The sequence below is a fragment of the Numenius arquata genome, chromosome 2 (assembly GCF_964106895.1).
Source record: "Numenius arquata chromosome 2, bNumArq3.hap1.1, whole genome shotgun sequence".
Lineage (NCBI taxonomy): Eukaryota > Metazoa > Chordata > Aves > Charadriiformes > Scolopacidae > Numenius > Numenius arquata.
Window position 1 is genome coordinate 110,065,773 of NC_133577.1, and position 19,267 is coordinate 110,085,039.

The window sequence follows — 19,267 nt, forward strand, 5'->3', positions numbered from 1 at the left end:
CAACCAGGATTCAACCATGTACTGCAGCAGCAGAGGCTGCAAGCTGAAGAGCGGGTGGTCTTGGTCTCATCACCAGGACGGTACCTGGTGTTTTATGTCAGGTCTGTGGGGAGCTGGTAGTTTCGGTTGAGACCTCTTTTCCGTTGGTCAGCATTGACGTTTCACAGGGCATACCTTTGTGTTTATTCAAACATCAAAATGAAATAGGGTCAGGAAATGGGGTCTCCATAGGCAGGACTGTGTGCGAGGCAAATGTGCCCAATTCGTCCCACAACTCCTCTGGTAAGAAAGTAGCAAGAGTTTGCATGGCTTCACCCATGGGTTTGCATCTTTTGTCATGTGTTTTTTCATAGGGATGCCTTGGCAGCACTTACTTAAGGAATAGGTTAAAGGCGCGCTGTGCTGCCAGAAGCATGAAAAATGCAGCTCCTTTATTTGAACGTAGCTGGCCCAGCTCATCAATCAAGGATAGAGAGGGTTTAGAGTTACCAGCTGGTAGGAAGAGTCAACTCTGAGTGTTAGGAAACCAAAACCAGATGCTTTATTTACAGCTGAAAGAGTGCTTCTCTCCCCACCCCAACCCCCTTATTTTTTTTTCTTCAAAGATATGTTTCTGAGTCTTGAAATTGTTTTAGGTTAAAATACTACTTGAGAATGGTTTGATCACAAAATCAGCAGGCAGATAAATAAATCCCCCAAACCCTGGGTTGTTATTGCTAGGAGTGTAAGGGCTAGTCTGCTTTTAGTAAATGGTCTGTCGCTATTTACTGCCATGTATCTCAAATTGTATCCTCTGATCTTTAGGAGCATGACTTGTGGTTCTTGAAAGCCTTTGAGGAGACAGGAGAAAATTGTAAATCGGGGACCAGTAATTATAGGGAAGAATTCTGAGACTTAGGCCTATGGTTTTTTGCAGGGCAGAGAGGAAAAGACCTGTGCACTTATCGGACAGCAGCATTTCCAAGTAAAAATTGCACCCTGCATCAAGGAACCCTGTTTAGTACGTAAAGGGGGCTTATAAGAAGATGGAGAGAGGCTTTTCAGCAGCGCCTGTAGTGACAGGACAAGGGATAACAGTTTTAAACTGAAAGAGGGTAGGTTTAGATCAGACATAAAGAAGAAATTCTTTATGATGAGGATGGTGAAACGCTGGAACAGGTTGCCCAGAGCAGCTGTGGCTGCCCCATCCCTGGAAGTGTTTAAAGTCAGGTTGGATGGGGCTTTGAGCAACCTGGGCTAGGGAAAGATGTCCCTGCTCATGGAAGGCGGGGTTGAACTATATGATCTTCAAAGATCATATAGTCGAACCCAAACCATTCTAGGATTTTCTACAAGTTTATGCATCACCTAAATACTGTTAGAGCACTTAGTGCAGGCCATAAACAGTTCCTGGCCTGGTTGGCAGGTTCAACTGGAGTGGGCCCTCAGCCCACCTACGCAAATTGGTTATTTTTATCCATATCTGCCCCACATGTGTTAGAGCTGCTCTGCAGAGACTGTAGCTGTGTGTTCAGCATGGCCGAGGACTTGCAATTTTAAAGGCAGGACCTCTGTTTTGGAGGGGTTAGACAGGGACCAGTGTGAAATGGCTGGCAATATATTTTCATCCCACATTGTAGTGTGCTCCTTTTTTGAAATAAAGTGCTCCTGGAGATGAAATCGTGCCGGACAGTTCTGAAGCTTGGAAAACACATTTTATGACTGTGTTATGCATCCATAAAAAGGGGATTTTATAATGCTTTTGCCAACAGGCCCTTAAATAGACAGGGACAGGTAGATGCTGCTGTCAGGCCTGTGCAAATTACTGGTTAACTGGCTATATAAATTTGGAGTGAAATATAATGAATAGAAACATAGAAGTGCATGCACGCAGTGTCTGTCTGGGCAGATTGGATCAGTGCAAGCCAGCCTGCTCTGTGGGAGCCAGGAACACTCCATTCATTCAGATGAGCCTCACGTGTTTATTAAAAAAAAGGTAAACACAAGTCATAATGCTGCAATTCTGTTTTGTCTTTTCTCACCTATGGCAGACAAAACCCACGATGGATAAATGAATAAGTGCAGTCAAATGCGACTTGGTAACACACAGCTTGTTCTATATTTGTTTGCATCTCCTGTGCTTAACCCTTTATAGTGTGTATGGTATTTATTTCAGCACATTCAATTTCCTGCAAGCCCTCTTTCTTGTGGATTCTATTTCACTCATCTCCCCACTACCTTAATAGCCTCTCCAAATATTTTTCCAGATGCCCCTTTCTTGCTTCCCATTTGCTTCTCCAACTTGTTTCTGCTCCGCTGTCGCATATCTCCCCATGTTATCCCAGTTTGCCTCTCAGCTGTAGGAGTTCTCTGTCTGTGAGCAGAAGCATCCCCTGCTCCAGTTTGTTGTTTCTGCTTCACCTGCACCATCTACCTCTACCTCTTCTTGGCTCCCTTCGGCAGGATGGCACCGTCTCTTCAGTGCCTGCCTTCTGCAAGCTGGAGTGATCACTGAGTATGTAAAAGCAGCAGGTGCCATGAAGCTCAAGTATGTCTCGTGCTATTTTTCTTTCCTCTGAAAAAGCAAGGGGAAACAAAAGAGGTGTTTCCAGATACGGTTTGAAAAGAGATAGGAAGTCAGTGAGGCGGTCAGTATGTCTGAGGTCCCCATTGAGGTCTGAAAATCACCTGAGGTTCTTGTTCTTTTTTTCCCTCCTGTTTTTTTTCTTCTACTTCCTGCTTTGTCATCAGAGACTTTCCACAAGGGCATTCAAACTGTAGTAGCAGCAGCCGTAGGAGAGGAAAACTCGGAGGCTGTGCCTAAGAAGAAAAGAAGGTGGAGGGAGGAGGAGTTGTAAGAAGATGTGAAAAGATGTGTAAGGGAGAAAAAATAAAAGGGCTTTTTAAAAACTGTCATGAACATTAATTTGAAGGGCAGAAAGAAAAAAACACAACACTTTAATCTCAGAGCAATCAAAATGAGGAACACCACCACGGACATACAAAGTCCAAATGAAAGTTTAAAGAATTTCAAGAAAGATGAACCAGGCAAACCTCTGCAATTTATCTCCAGCAGCAGAAGCCAGGAAAATTCTCCATTCCGCAGATATGTGTTTCTTGGCTCCCGACATTCAATAAACTTTCCATTTCAAGAATTTTCCCCATCCTCCTCTGCCTCTCTCTCTCTGTGGCTTGCATTATCAGCTGCCGAAGTACAATATATATTGTAGTACTCCATTAAGTGCGGTTGACAGCTTCCCATTTTCATAGAGCTTCTGTCCCACCTCTCAGAAGTTCTGGATAAATCACTGGCACAGACAGATAACTACATTAAAATGAAGAATGCAGGAATTTGTTAAACCCTAATGGGAAAACAAAATCAGGAGAAAGGGAAGAATAAGAAGTATGATGAGACAGGGAATCACACAGCAAACATCATCAAGCCCAGGGCAGAATTAGGGGGAACAGATTTTGTTGCATAGGGCTTTATGAATTACTCACTATATTTGTGTTTTATTCATTTATGGATTAAAATTGATTTATCCCGCTGATTCGTGGGATAGATTTCATACAGCCTTATTATTGTTTCGTGTACATGATTCTTCTATTAAGTCCCATGATATTGTAATGTAACAGGAAAAAAAAACCCTGTGTCTCTGCCTCATGCCAAAATACTGCTTAGCTTCGAAAGTCTCTTTTCCATCCTATGCAGCCATATCGCAGCAAGGAAACTCCTGGCTGTTTCCAGTTCTCCTCTCACCATCCTCGAGTCAGCAAGGGGTTCATGCTGCCGCCGCAGAGGGCTGGTGCCGCTGTAAAATGCTGCGGCTGCGTTGGACATCCCGAGCATGGTTTGGTGCTTCTGTTTTGAGGAGGGCAGGGCGGGATGGATTGCCTGCCTGTGACCTCTTGAGTCTCGTTTGTGCAATTTGTAGGGAAAGTAAAGCTTCACACATGCTGGAAACATCATCCTTTTGATTTGATTGTTTTTTGTGCATGTGATTAATGGATAATTGCAAGGGAGAACTGGTTCTGGCAAGGAAGGAGCCAGAATAGTTTGTGTTTGTTTCCACATGGTCATGCTCAGACTCCCCCACACTGGAAAAAAATCCGCGTCCTTTCTTGTTTCTTCCAGGGGAAGTCCGAAACCAGTCCTTGAAGATGACCTTAGCACTGAAAACAAGTAATTCGTTGTTGTAGCGTGGAGCTGGTGACACAGAGTCCTTTTACTATCAGTATAAATGCATTTTTTTCCTTGAGCTGTAGTACCCTTATTATTGCAGGGAAAGCCAGCAAATTAAAGCCATTCTAACTCCCTGGGTTTTCCTTCCCAAGCTCCAGGCTCTCTCTCTCACTTTCTGCTGGTCCCTCGGATAAAAGAAAAAAAAGTTTTCCCAAATTGCAGAAGGGGTAAAATAGCCCAGGGCTTGCATGGAGCTGGTGAGCATTCATGGGGCAGTCCCTGCTTTCTGCTGGGCTTCTCTGGCCACCTTGCACAGTGGTTGCTGCAGGGAGCCACCCCCCCGAAACTCAGGCAGCTCAGACACTACGGTGGGTATTTACACTTAGGACCAAATTAGATTTGGCTGTTTGCAGGATCAGCGACTGTAAAAATGTCTGTAAGCAACTTTGGGAATGTCTGGAGGGGCCTGTGGCCCTGTGCCAGCTGCAGACTGATGGAGCTGGATGTTGGTCCATAGAGCATCACTGGGCTTAGCGCTCAATGAGGTTGGAAAAAATAAATAAAAACCTAAATTTTTGTTAGTTAGGAGACCTCACGGCTTTAGCAAAACCACAAAGCAGGTCAAAGAGGGGATTCTGTGGGTTCAGATTCCTGCCGAGTCAGCTGCTTGCTATTAAAGACGTCAGTCATCTGCTTTTCTTGAAGATCAACTACATCTTTGTAACACTGAGAAAGCGAGGCCTCATTAAAATGAGCGCTTCATTTCTACTGAGAGAACACAAAAAAAAGATGTAGGGATGAATGTAGAAGCCCAAACTGAAAGGGAGGTGTGGTCTAGGAGGGCAGGAACACAGGTCTGCTTTGGCAGCGTTTCTCATCCCTGTGTGTGCTCCTGCCTGCATCAGCGAGGCTGTATGGTGTATATGCAGCCCTCTTATTTAAGGTGATAGTACAAACACTTGTCTTTATAATAAAAATTCCAATAATAAAAATTAGGATTTGAAGAGACCTTTCAGGCATAAGCTACCTGTCTCTCAGAGTGGTTTGTACTCCATAATTGCTGGTAGCTAATGCCGTGGAATGAGGTCTTTCCACAGCAGCTATTTTTATTGACTATTTTTAAAGCTACTTCGCACTGTGAACTCTTGAAGATGCTTTCACTTAGGAGAATTTTTGTTTTGATTTCTAAGAGCAGCAAAAAAACCACCCTTGGACTATGGCAGAATCCACGGTATATCAGATTTTCAAAATCAAAACACTGCTAGGTCTGGCAGGGAATAAACCAGGGAATTCATTAGAGTTCAGCTTTGTGTAGCACAGCTCTGCTTCTAAGAGCACATATATATCTGCAAAGCACTGCTCTTCTTTTTTGTTTACCTGCTGATGTTGCAGAGACAGCATATTATTGGAAATTCTTGAGTGCAATTGCAAAATCCGTGCATTTTTGAGTCTCATTACCTGTTGTTAATGCTCTTTTGAGTGACTCCGAGTTGAAAAATTAAGACTCACATTGCTCCCTCTTGCTCTGAAATTGGTTCTGGCTCAGAATATTAAATACTTTGGAGTTCAGGTGTGTGCAGATGAAAGGTTTGCTTCAGACTGCTAATAGTGTTATTAATTTAGCTTGAAGCTAATGACATAATTATTAATATGAACTCTGAATTTGCTAGCTATTTGCCTTACTTAAACTTTTGACTCAACCCTGCCAATTTTGTACCAAGTTCATGAGAGTCCTTGGTGGGGAGATGGCTGGGATGCTGGTGGATACAGGACGTACTGTGAAAAGCAGTGGTGCTCCTCATCCTTTAATTTAATTGCAGTGCTTGGAGAGACCTTTTCCATGTTGGAAAGGTCTAGAAACAGGAAAATGTTTCTGTTTGGGTTGCTGCTCCATTTTTATGTGGCAATACTGTTTTACTGTAGTTGCGTGAGATACTGGAGCTGGATGAGATCCCCTGTTTCATCCCTGTCCTCCCCACTTGGAGACTGGGAGACACAAGGAAGGAGACAGGTTGGGTGGTCTTTGGTAACATGACTGGTGGTACAGATTCTCAAAACTTGTCTTCTGCCTTTGTGGGAAGCTTGATAGGGATGACCTTGTAGGTAAATCTCAAAAAAAGTCCTTACATACTATTTGGGTGGCTTTGTGCATGCCACATTGGTTAATCCTTTCAAACCTGTCCCTTTGCCCTTGAGCTCAGCTAGCCAGGCTGTGGGATGCCTCAGTAGCTGCTCGAGTTAATGGGCTCTCTCAGGGAGTGAGTTATCTGAGCTCTTTTTGCAAGAGACGTTGCTGATACCTCAGATCTTCTGAAAGATGAGAGTCTCCAGAGTGATGTAAGGATCTTCTTCCCCATGCCCCTCAGGGGAACCGTCCTGTGTGCGATGTCCCCTCCCAGCCACCGCTGGCCTCTGCTGATGCTGCAGGCACGAGCGATAGGTTTACTCCTCTTTGGGCCCGGAGTACCTACAGGTCATTCTTGCCAGATGAAACCATGGTATAGGAAACCTTTGCTTTCAATAACCTGAGTTTGTGATTCCATGTGTCTTCATTTGTTTTACCCAGGGATTGCAGAAAACCACCTGCAGAATGCACAGGGACCAAGGGTGTAACATTCATTATTTCCTTGGCAAATCCATAATTTCCAACCAGTCCTTGTAAAAGAAGATCCATATCAATATAACTATTATGCATATTAAAAAAAGAAGTATTATTGAAAATTACTCAAAAAAGTTAGGAAAAGCAATTTAGAATTTGCCTTTTGAAAGTAAGCAAAACTTTTGTCTTCCATGTCAAGAGTAAAATCTATATTGTAAGTATTTGTCCATTTTTTGCCACTTTTCCAGCAGTTTGACTAGATGGGATGGTTTGTCCCATAGAAGGACGCCCTGTATCTTAGCAAATTGTGTTTTGAAGAGCACTGAAAGAGAAGGAAAACTACTCTTTTTATGTTTGAGTAGTACAGGCTATTACAGCTTCCATTGAAATGGATATTGGTTTTTCATTCTCCACAAAGTGACCTCCCACGTCTCACTGGCGCACAGGTCCCATGTGCTAAAAGAAAACCGTCACAATTCATGGACACCCATCACAGTGGTCCCTATTCTCAGTGGTTACTAAACCAATTTTGGACCTATGCCATAGTCTACAAAAGAAGTTGTTTTCTCTCCAAAGCTTTTCCAGCCTACTGCTTTGCTTTTAGGAAATGAGTTTGAATCCCATGGAGTGTTTTTCTAGGTGATTTCTTCTTTGAACCAGTGAGCTCCATCATTCATTGGTTTTAGGAAATCGTAATAAAAGTTGTAGATGGGGAGGTGAGTGCTCATGTTTACTTACAGTTCTCACAGATTTAGAAGCTTTGGAATCCAAACTGAAAATCTGTTCATCCCCTGCCTCACGTGCATTCTCCAATTCCTGTTCTGAATTCCTTTTAGCTTAAAAATTAAAGCTGAATTCTTTTTGACGTGCAGCAAACCTACCAGAAGTTAAAAACACAGTTATCTAAATGAGGGAGAAGAAAAATTTCTTCTAATTCCTCTTTCCCAACATCTCTAAGCCATTTGGGTACAGTCTTTGGATGTTCACCTCTTTTTATGTTGCAATTTTTGGATCTTTTAACCAATTTTTGGTCTTTTTATGAATTTTTTTACCAGTTTGGGGTCTTTTGGGTCTTCTTGATTAGGGGAAAATTTGCAGTGAGCACCACAGTTCTCTGCAACGCTTACTGTTAAAGCAGATCAGTATCTGCCTCTCTTGGCAGAAGCATTTGTCTCTAGACCCAGAATTTCAAGTAACGAAACTTTATCTGGATGAGATGAGGTAACAATTTAATTCAGTGTATATATATGGTTAGTGAGGAACAACTCTGCAAAAACACCACAGAAGCTAAACTGGTAAGATTATTCCTATGCTGAAGACTTTCTTGTCCATCGTTTATGGAAATATCACTTGGTTTAGTTATTCCGATTTCAGGCAAAACTTGTTTTTCTTTCACTTCAGCTGAAATGAATGTAAGAAGTGAGGTAACATAGAGCAAAAATTATACTGAAGGCTGAAAATAGGTGGCTGGGGATGGCTGAAAAGTTGAAGGTTCCCGTGTACAGGTACAGCAGAGGATTGTGCAGTGAAGGAGGAAAATACCTGCCACATCCATGTCAGCATGTTGCTAGTGCTAATTCTTAAGGGTGTTTATAACACTCAGAAGTCAATTTGTAACTCACTTTGTACTTGTAGATTATAGATGCTCTTTTTTTCTTCATGCCTTTTGAAGAATTGACTTACTTAAGGTTATTGGTCTTGCTTGAGTAGAAAGACATAAAGTTATGGGTACTTAAATTAAAATTGATCTAGCAGCGGGGCAGAGCGCTGGTAGCTGTGTCATTCCAACATGGTGTCACTTTATGGCAGTTCTCCTGTATGACTTGTTCTCCTGGGTGTTCTGCGTTTCCTGCACAGAACTTCTCGAGTTTCATATTTCTTGTACCAGCAAGACACTGTTTTTTTGATGGGTTTCTTTTAAAGTGCTTGGTTGCTGCCATCTCACTTTCCTTGTCACCTGCTGAATCTCTGAGAGACTTGGGAGGGTCTGTATGTTATCCACACCTTTTTATGATTTTTTTTTTTTTTTAATCTTTGAGAGTGTGTTTATTATTACTGCCATCCTTCTAGGATATTCATCAAAATCGCGTTCAGTTTTCTGTAAGGCATATGAATTGGAAGAGGAGTATGTTTTGAGATGAGGGAAGGGGTAGGCAAGGCAATGAGGAAAATGGGAGGAATGCAAAAAGGAAATGACTTTACAATTCAGACAATCTTGATGCGACAGTGATAAAGATAATTCTAATGATGTCACGGGGGGGTGGGGAGCAAGAGGCAGGATGGAGACAAGACTTTGAGAGAGAGAAAAAAATGATGTGGTCAACTGCACTTTGGGGCTTCTTTTATCCTGAGTCTCCCGAGGGCTTAAAACTAAGTACAAACTGAGGTCAGAGGATATATGTCAGTTCTTAGGACCAGGCCATGACTTTGAGTAAGCCACATGGGCCCGTGTGTAATTAAAGTATGTGATTAAGCCATTGGAAATACGTTTGCTGTGCTGAACATCTCGGATTCCATGCTCCAACCTGGGCTTCTTACTCATTTTCTCTTGTCCTTCCATGACACATTCATTTTAAACAGAATTTTTTCACAGCAGAAAACTGTTCCTTGATGCATTTCCATAGCACCTAACTCAGTAGGGCATCTGCGTTAAGAGCAGCCCTGTAGGTCCTACCACACCAGCTGGCCATAGCAGGATTCCTCCAGCTGCTACTTCCTGGTTAAGTTAAGACCAGGTGAGAATGAGCTGTGGTTGTAGTGCATCTCATTTCATTTTGTTTGCTTTTTTCTTTCCTTAAGCCTGGTATTTGAGAAGTGCATGGGAATTTAGTTCTGGACCTTTTCCATAGCATATTTAGTTTTTCTTTGCTCTTTGGTTTGAAGGGGAGGAAGGGGAAAATGAAACCAATAGGTACAGAGAATGAAGAACTGTTACCTTACATGGAGGTCTGAGATAACCTGATGGTGTTTGGCATGAGATTGGAGTGGCAGGGAGTAAATTCCAGGAAAAAAAAAACAAAAACCGCCAAACCCAACCCAGAATTAATGGAGAATTCATGTAGGGCTGAATAATTCAAATCAAAAATTTGATAAGTAAACAAGGCAGCAAATATTAGGGAGGAAGCAGTACCCGTTTTTGTACAGAGAGATGAATTACTCCTGTAAGAGTATGGTTAAGAGGTGCAAAGTGTACTTTTCCTTAAATTCTGGCTCTGGCATGAACTAGCAAGGCTCTTCGTTCAGTCTGTGGGACGAAGGCAGGTGCACTGCAAGTGCGGCCTCTGTGTCATTAAGCTGGCTGCCACAAATGGACAAAATGGTTTTTTAATGCACTGAAATAAATGGACTTGGAGGTGAACCGAGTACAGAAATTAAGGTACAATAAATTACTTTCCATTCATTTGAGGCATATTTTATAAGCAGAGCTATTTATGGCTTTTTTTTTGACCGAGAGCAGAGATGATAATAATCTGACAATAATTATCTTGTGGAAAAAACAGGAACAAATGAATCTGAATTCTCCAGCATTTGATCCTTGTGCAATAGATAGTGGAATGATAAAACTTCTATGGAACAACATTGCAGTAGTATGTCAAGCTGTTTTTTTATTTCATTGCAGATAACTGTAAGGGAAAATATTTGAAACTAGTTGACATGCATTATGACATACCATTTAGCCATGGAGATGTAAGCTGGGATCAAAGCTTGTTTGGAAAATTGAGGTCCTTGGGAGCAGGAAGAGGAGTTTCTGACAAATAATATCAGAATTCTTCTGGGTTCCTTAGAACAGGTCTAAGGTTGTTGCAGAGAGGTCCAGCACTTCACTACGTTGCAAGGCGTGTGCTGAAGTCCGTGATTCTGAAGAATGGGTTATAATTCTTAGCCTTTTCTTGGTCACTGTCATATGAGGTCAACCTATCATTAGAAGTCAGGCTTGTGCTGTCAGTAATGTACTGTCTCTTCTTTGACCTCATTTTACAGTTAGCTACTCAGTTTGGTACGTGATAAGAGCTTTAGCAAAACAAGATTGAAGTCAGTCTTTTATTTTGTCTTCATTATTATCCTGAGTTATATTTAGTAGGTTTTTGGTTTCTTAGAAGTTAGAATCACTCGGCTTTTAGAAAAGCTGTTCTCACCATTACACGTGCATTTTCTCCATAGAGGAGCAACATGCAGTCAGTGCTGGAGGGCAGGAGCTGTCCTTCTGCATTGCTGGCGATGCTGGGGTGGTTTGGGGAGTTGGCAGATGGCTTGGGCTCGTGACAAGAGTCCTTCCCTCCCTGCTTGAACTTTTGCAGCACAGTTGTTGACGTTTAACCTTAGTTATCCAGTGTAAGTGATGATTCAGGCAATTCTCTTTCACATCCCACCAGAATCTATTGCTGCTGCCAAAACAGAAGTTAGAGCTGACACAGGAGCATGGTTCCTTTATTATTATTTTTATTTTCTTTTTCAGTTCCTTGTTTTGGCATTCTGTGCTATTCTCCTCTTCCTACAAGGCTTTCACCTGTTAGGTTACTTTGTTAAATGGTTCTCTTTTCTGGGTTTTTATTTTTTTCCTTTTTCTTCACAGTTCCAGATATTTTCAGATGTAACTTGAGATTCCCTGTAAGTTTACAGGTTCTTTCCTCATCAGACTACAGTGTCAGTCACATGGATGACTTTGAAAATGAAAATACTCTGGATCATATTTGGTTTTCAGTATCTCCTCCAAGCAGTATTTATCTTTTCCCCCTGACATCGGTGTGTCCAAGCATGCCACCTTCAGTTTTCTGCTCTCAGAACTAAACACTTGGCGAAAACATTGACAAAATGTTTTGTGCTTATGAAGCCAGTTGGGACTTGCCTCCTCATTTAACTCTTCAGATTAAAATTATACCCCTTGTTACAAGTTTCAGAAGGTTTTTGTCTAATTCCAAACAGACAGCTGATCTGCTTGGGAAGTAAAAATTTTGAAAAAAAACCAACCCAAACCAGTAACAGAATCTTGATCCCATAAAACTCTAAGTGGTGTTCTTCAGACAGATTTGAAACTATTAAATTGCAGCGCCTAAGTGAATTGAAGTGTTGGACTGTAATGCATACCAGCAAAGGCAATGTTGCATATTACGGGCTCGTCTGTCTCCCAGCTTTTACATTGATGAAAGATTCGTGTAACGCCTTCATGAAGAGCATCAGCACCCAGATCCACTTGTAGTCAATGGAAGGGTTTTTTTCCTTTCTGGGAAAAGTCCTGCAACAAAGTGTCTCAAACACTTTTATGTAAATTCTTCCCTTCTGTTAAGGAGGAAGCCACCCAAAACACTGGGATTGTTCCATTTATTTATAAAATCTCAAAAATAAATGATCACACTGTATGAAGCTGTGTGGAGAAGCAATACCACTTCTTGGCACTCTGTGTTGTTTCAAATTGTCTGTTCTCATTGTGCTTTAGCACAGGAATTGATTATCTAATTGGTTATATGATAATCATTTAGACATATGACCTTGTTTAATCCTTCTCCAATATATTAAATTGCTAGACAATTAACAGGATTTGAGGCATTCCATAATCTTCATGATGTCTACACATGCATAAGGATGTGTGTTTGTGTCTGAAATTATGAAAGAAAAAAATCTTCATGTTGTTGAATTCTGTGTAAATTTTATTTTTCAATATGTTTCATGTTCTTATTTTCTTTTCCTTTTTAGGTATTACAGAGAAATGGCTTTATGGATCTGGACACTGAGCATTTTGAGCTGTTTTTGCATCACCTTATCCAGAAATGAGGAACGGAAATTTTTCCAGAGCCTTACAGAGCTAAATCATTTAACAGTGGATAATGACACTGGGATAATCTATTTGGGAGTGGTAAATGCTCTGTATCAGCTTACAGAAAACCTGGAATTAATAAGGTCTGTAGAAACAGGTCCAAGAAAGGACAACAAAAAATGCACACCTCCCATTGATGAAAATCAATGTAAAGAGGCAGTACTGACTGACAATTACAACAAACTATTGTTGCTGAACAAGGCGGATAAAACAATTGTGGTGTGTGGAAGCCTTTTTAAGGGAATCTGTGCCATCAGAGATCTAGAAGACATTAGCCATGAGAAGTATTATGTAGACAGTAGTGGAGAAAAGTCTTTTGTAGCAAGCAACGATGAGAATGTATCAACTGTGGGACTGATCACTTCCTTGAATAACGACCGAGTGCTGTTTGTTGGGAAAGGGAATGGACCAAATGATAATGGGATAATAATCAGCACTCGGCAGCTCTACGACAGGGATGGGAAGGACATTTTTGAAATGTATACAGACTCGGCAGCTGTTAAGTCAGCTTATCACTCGTCAAGCACACAACAATTTGTGGCAGTCTTTGAGGATAAAAAGTATGTTTATTTTATTTTTAATCAGCAAGAGAAACAGCCCATCAATAACCGCACACTGATTGCACGTCTTTGCAAAGATGATGCCCATTATTATTCCTACTTTGAAATGGACTTGGGTTGCAAAGATGATGATGGTGCCTATGACCACTGTCACTCTGCTTACGTCACTACCCCAGGAGAAGAGCTGGCTGAGAGCATGGCTCAGCAGAGACAAACCACGGATGCTCTCTCTGATGACAAAGTTCTTCTTGCACTCTTCAGCAAAGTAAACAAAGATAACGGCTCTCTAAAATCTGCTATGTGTGTGTTTTCCTTGCGGCACATCAATGAAAAGATGGAAAAAAACCGGAACGATTGCTACACTAAAAAGAATACCAGCTCATTTTACAAACTTTTTTCAGCAGAAAACCCGTGTGCATCACATGGACTGGTAATACCACTATCAGTTTTACAATCTGTGTTAGAATTAGTGGAAAATATACAACTGCATGTTTTGGGGTGGCTTTGAGCTAAACTATAGTGAGATCAGATGACTGAAAACTCAATAGCTGGATTCACTGTAGAAATGGAATGTGGTTGGGAGGGTTGCGGAACAGGTCAAGGAAGAAGTGGCAAGATAGGCATAATTTTGAGTTTTTAAAAAAATATTTTATATCTTCTGAAAAGTTAATATTGGTTTCATAAATGCATTTATTTTAAAGGTTTCCTTCTGGTATGGAAATTACTGAGTCAAATGCAGTGATTCGTTACACCCATAATCAGCTTCTGGATGATCACTATAGACAATTCTGGTTTCAACCAACATATTTATGTTTTTAAATGGTCTTAAGAATATTGTAGGTGATATCTGGAGTTCAGTGTTGTTTCTCCCTTGGATTTGAATTTTCAGATAACTGGCAATACGAGTGTTTCTTATATTCAGGTGGTGTTCATATTTCGCTCTGGCTCAAAATACTTCCATAGCATGATGGCCATCTTAGGGGTTTTTTTTATGGTTTGTCATTACCTAGGCTATAAGGTTTTTGGAGATCATTGTTACACCCCTCCAGATACTGTTCTTCAATTTATGACTGTGTCTCTGAGAGGCAGTTTTCAGCATCTGTTGACTTTATGATGTTTTTGCCCACTCAGCCTATTCCCAAACCCTACTTGTGCATGCCTTTCATTACTGTAGCCAACCCTAAACTATGTCTTTAAAATCTTAAAAATAACTCAGCCAGCTTTTAGGAGAATGTCTTAATTCCCCAACCTGAGCAAGTTACACACTTGCATAAGCAGCTCTTTGAGCACAGCCTGAGAAGTGCTGTGCCTACAATCCAGGAGTAGGAGTGAACAGCTGAAAAGATGGGGCATGGGAATACGTCCAGTGGTATTGACCCAGAATCCTTCATCTCATGAAACCACAGCCCTCTCCCACACAGTAGGTCGCTAGAACACTTTTTGCTTCCAAACACCAGTGTTACTCACTGCGGTACCCTGTATCTGAGGTGAGCATCAAACATAGAAATCCTGAATGTGACAAGTAGAGCAGCCCTGGCTTCCGGCAAAAAAGAGGTGTGGATTTCAGATCAGAAAGACAGTCTTGTTACCAAATATAGCAGAAAAGGCAAGGTGTGAATGAACCTCCTTCTGGTGGCACTCCCAGCAGCTCAGGATTAAAGCGTAGTGAAGAGAGAATGTGTTGAAGTTCATGAGACGGTTGCCAGTGGGTTGCTTTTGCATGGATAGCAGCAAATTAAGAAACAAAACAACATTAAAAAAAAGTCTTCAACACAAAATTGGTCAATCCAATCTATATGACATGTTCCTTTTAATTAAACAAACTGGTTAATTTTTAAACTGTATTGCTATAATGAAATAGAAACAAAAAAATTCCTCTCCCCATGTCTCCTGGAACATGAAAGCATTGAAGCAGTTTGCAATTAGCAGACTGCTTTCTGATTGCTGCCTGTTGACTGGGGGAAAACAGGCAGACAATCCGTTTCTCTCTTTCTACTCTTCTATGTCTGAGGGGTATTATACTGTCTGGTAATAGGGTTGCACTCCGTTCTTAGCTAGCTGTTAGTGATCTGAATGTTTAACATCACTCTGTATTGCTATTCCTTATTAGAATGCAAGCAAAAATTTCCCCTGTGGCTCTGAACACTTGCCATACCTTTTGGGAAGTAAGAATGGTGTTATAGAGAAGCCGGTACTGCAAAAAGAAGGGATGAATCTCACGGCCGTCACTGTGGCTGTGGAGAACGGACATACTGTGGCCTTTCTTGGAACATCAGATGGCAAAATTCTTAAGGTAACAAACTGGATTTAAAAGACTGGAAGGTGTTTTAAAGGTCATGAACTGTAGCGATAGCATACTTCTACTCTAAAAGTAAATGGGATTTATAAGATCACATACCAGGAGCAAATTCTCTTGGAGCTTGGTATTTTTAATTTCAGAGAAAAACCACATTATTTCTGCTATACCTCAGCTATCGGATACACAGATTGAATTAGCATCGCCTGAATGACACTTTTCCCAAAGGATTAGATACCTACTGAGAGCCCTATATAAACAGCCTTAGGTAATCTAACAGCTGCTCTAGCCTTATCGCTATTCAAGCCCATACTAGTTTAAGAGCAACTTTTCATTTTGTAATCGTTCTGGCCATTCAGTGAATAGAGATGGCAGTACAAAGCCCAAGCTGGAGCTCTGCTAAATTCTGGCTGTGTGGTGGGTGGCTCAAGGGTTCGTGTGTTTGTGGTGTTAAAATGTCAAGACTGCAATGACAAATATCTTCTTTTGCTTGAAGGGAAGTGATGACCATGTGCCACTACGTGGTTTGAAATTTGAAGCTGAAACCATTGGTTACCATAAGGGAAGATGACAAAATTGAACACATTCAAGTGCAAAGGCTCTGAATTGAGAATTTCAATTTTATTGCACTAAAATGAATCAGTATTTACAAAAAAAAACCCGATACAAATATTAGCTATTGTGTGCAGTGAGAAATTTCTTTTCATGGCTTTTATGCTTTTCTTGCTGCTTTTCCATATATTTCAAATCGAAATATTTTCCCTAATGTGAATTTGTGAACTTGAGTAAACAGAGGATTTTTGTTAATCATAGAATCATAGTCATTTACGTTGGAAAAGACCTTTAAGATCATTGAGTCCAATCATGAACCTAACACTGCCAAATCCACTGCTAAACCATGACCCAGAGTGCCTCTTCTGCACACCTTTTAAATACCCCCAGGGATGGTGGCTCCACCACTTCCCTGGGCAGCCTGTTTCAATGCTGGGTAACCCTTTCAGCCACTCTTCCCCAAGCCTATAGTGCTGCATGGGGTTGTTGTGACCCAAGTGCAGCACCCGGCACTTGACCTTGTTGAACCTCATACTATTTGCCTCGGCCCATCAATTCAGCCTGTCCAGTTCCCTCTGTAGAGCCTTCCAACCCTCAAATAGATCAACACTCCTGCCCAACTTGGTATCGTCTGCAACCTTACTGAGGGTGCACTTGATCCCCTCATCCAGATCATTGATAAAGATATTAAACAGAACTGGCCCCCATATTGAGCCCTGAGGAACACCGCTTGTGACCAGCTGCTAGCTGGATTTAACTCCATTCACCACAACTCTTTGGGCCCGGCCATCCAGCCAGTTTTTTACCCAGGGAAGCATGCGCCCATCCAGGCCATGAGCAGCCAGTTTCTCCAGGAGAATGCTGTGGGAAGTGGTGTCAGAGGTTTTACTAAAGTCAAGGTAAACAACATCCGCAGCCTTTCCCTCATCCACTAGGCGGGTCGCCTTATCATAGGAGATCAGGTTAATCAAGCAGGACCTGTCTTTCCTAAACCCATGCTGACTGGGCCTGATTGCCTGATCACATCCAATAAAGGACGGAGAATCTCCTTAACCCTTTTTGTTGTTAATGTATTTATAGAAATATTTTTTATTTTCTTTTACAGCAGTAGCCAGATATAGGGGAAAAAAGCAACATTAACCACCTTTCTTTCTTTCATGAAATAGGTGTTCCTTTCGTCTGCTGCAACTGAGTACAGCTCTCTTACTATTGAACTAAACAAACCCATAAAGAATGACCTGGTTCTTGACCAAACACAAGAAAACCTGTATGTGATGACCACAGACAAGGTAACATGTCCTGCTTGCATTAAAGACCAGTTCCACTTTCACTTTCTCTGCAACTTTACCTGAGATTTGTACATTTCTCAGTTATTCCTGGAAGTTGCCCCATTTGTGGGGCTTCCCCCACTCTGTGTATATGAATACCTTTCTCAAGTCCAAACTGATGAACTTGATTGTTGTGACTTGGAGAACCGTGCTTGGTGCTTAGAGATTGGGAATGGGAAATGAATTCACCTCTGAAGCTCTCTTATGGGGTCTGGGAGAAGGATGAAGCTGAGATGTTTGGCACTGATACCAGCACTCCACAGGGTCAGGCAGCCCTAGCACTCATTGTGGTGTCCAAGGGGTACCAGTGGATTCTCTAGCCGCCATCAGTCCTTTTCAAGAGTACTTCAGGATTTAGGATGCTGGCAGCTGACATAATAACTTTTATACATGTGTAAAACTGCCAGGAGTTTTTGTGGGTCTTGCCATCAAAAACTAAGAAGCAATGGAGAGAATTATAACTTTGGGAAACACTTTTGTTTGAGCTTCTGCTAGAACCAAGTGGGTGCAGCAGGAAAGGTTGGACTTGGCTATGAAAGGCACAAGCAGTCTCTTCTAGGTTCCCCTTCTCTGTGGTGGCAGGTGAGGCACAATGGAGGTTTGTAAAGAAAAGAGAAAAGAAAGCAAGTAGGAGACAAGAGGGGATGCCAGATTTCTCCTTCACCTCCACCTGTAACCCTCTTCTGACACTTTTCTTTGTGGTGGCTGGAGCTGCCAGCCTCAAATGCGTGGTTCAGCAGCTCTCCAGGACGGGATGGATGACAGGCTGTGATCATCTGCAGCATTGACAGTGGGAATGGGATGTGGGAAATGCTCCGGCAGCAGTACTATGGGGAGAATGAAGGAGGCTGTGAAAGGAGACTCTTTGGGGAAAACAGTGCAAGAAGAGTGTTCTTTGTTTTATAAAAGGATTAATATAAATTCCTGCTGCTGGAATGTTATATTCTAGCTGAAGGCTAGAAGTGCTGGATAAGCGACTGATAAAGCATTTATAATATGACAGTGTGTGTGAGAGGTTACTTAATATTTTTTTTTTGAGTAGTTGGTACTTCTCATTTGGCTTCTATTCAGATTTGGAACAAAACTCCAAACTTCAACGTTGTCCACAAAAGCCTGGCACCCCATTGGACAAGCTGGCACTGTGCTTAAGAGCCCTGAGGTCCCCACCACACTATGGCGTGAGCTGCTGAGCAGCATAAGGGGTGGCAGCAACCTTGGAGGACGACAAATTTTCTGGTGACGGTCTGCTTGAACTGGTAGAATTTAGGAAGGCCACAGAACAATTTTTCAGAGAAAATTTGCAAAAAAGAATAATTCCATCTCTACAAAATGTTTAAATTTAGAAAGCAGCAAATTTCTGCCAGAGAAAAGATTTCAGTTTAATCTTTCCCAAGTAGCCCTCATAGACACTGCAGTCTCTGAATAATGCGAATAATAGTTTTCTTTTACAAAACCTGTTCAGCTTAAATATGAATAACTAAAGTTGAGAGCTCTGTAATGGCATTACATTACTGTCATCTCTGGGAGTTAATTACAATGAGCAGTCCCACCCACTTTTAGAAGCAGATAGACAGGAGGAGAATGGAGGCCTTTGGAGCAGGAGAAAAGAAGCGACGTAAGTGAGGGGAGAAGAATAAATGTTGAAACGTGCACTTCTGGGTTAAGCACAGCTGGGATTTGTGGGAATAGAGATATCAGAACCCTGCCCTGGGAGTTAGAATGGTTTAGAGTTATTTAAAATAAGGTAAACAATACAGGGCAGGCTAGCCGCGCTGATAGGCGTGCTTAATGCTAAGCTACCTGGCAGATGCAGCGTTCGAAATGAATTGCCTGGGCTCTGTAAGCACTTGAGCAAAGTGAAAGGGATGATGTGGTGGGTGATAACTTGAAGCAGCCTTTAAAAAGCAATCAGATCGAGAGAAATACAGGGAAGAGGGATACAGAGGTTAAGAGCCATA

The 19,267-nt window shown here is 41.7% G+C and overlaps 1 protein-coding gene across 1 annotated transcript in view; it reads left to right on the plus strand.

Moving 5' to 3' along the window:
* PLXNB2 (plexin B2) overlaps window positions 1-19,267 on the plus strand; it is a 114,640-nt gene that overhangs the window by 23,508 nt on the left and 71,865 nt on the right. Inside the window, exons 2-4 of the mRNA XM_074161602.1 lie at window positions 12,453-13,563; window positions 15,244-15,426; window positions 17,148-17,270. Of these exons, the coding sequence (XP_074017703.1) occupies window positions 12,453-13,563; window positions 15,244-15,426; window positions 17,148-17,270 (1,417 nt within the window). The remainder of the gene's footprint in view (window positions 1-12,452; window positions 13,564-15,243; window positions 15,427-17,147; window positions 17,271-19,267) is intronic.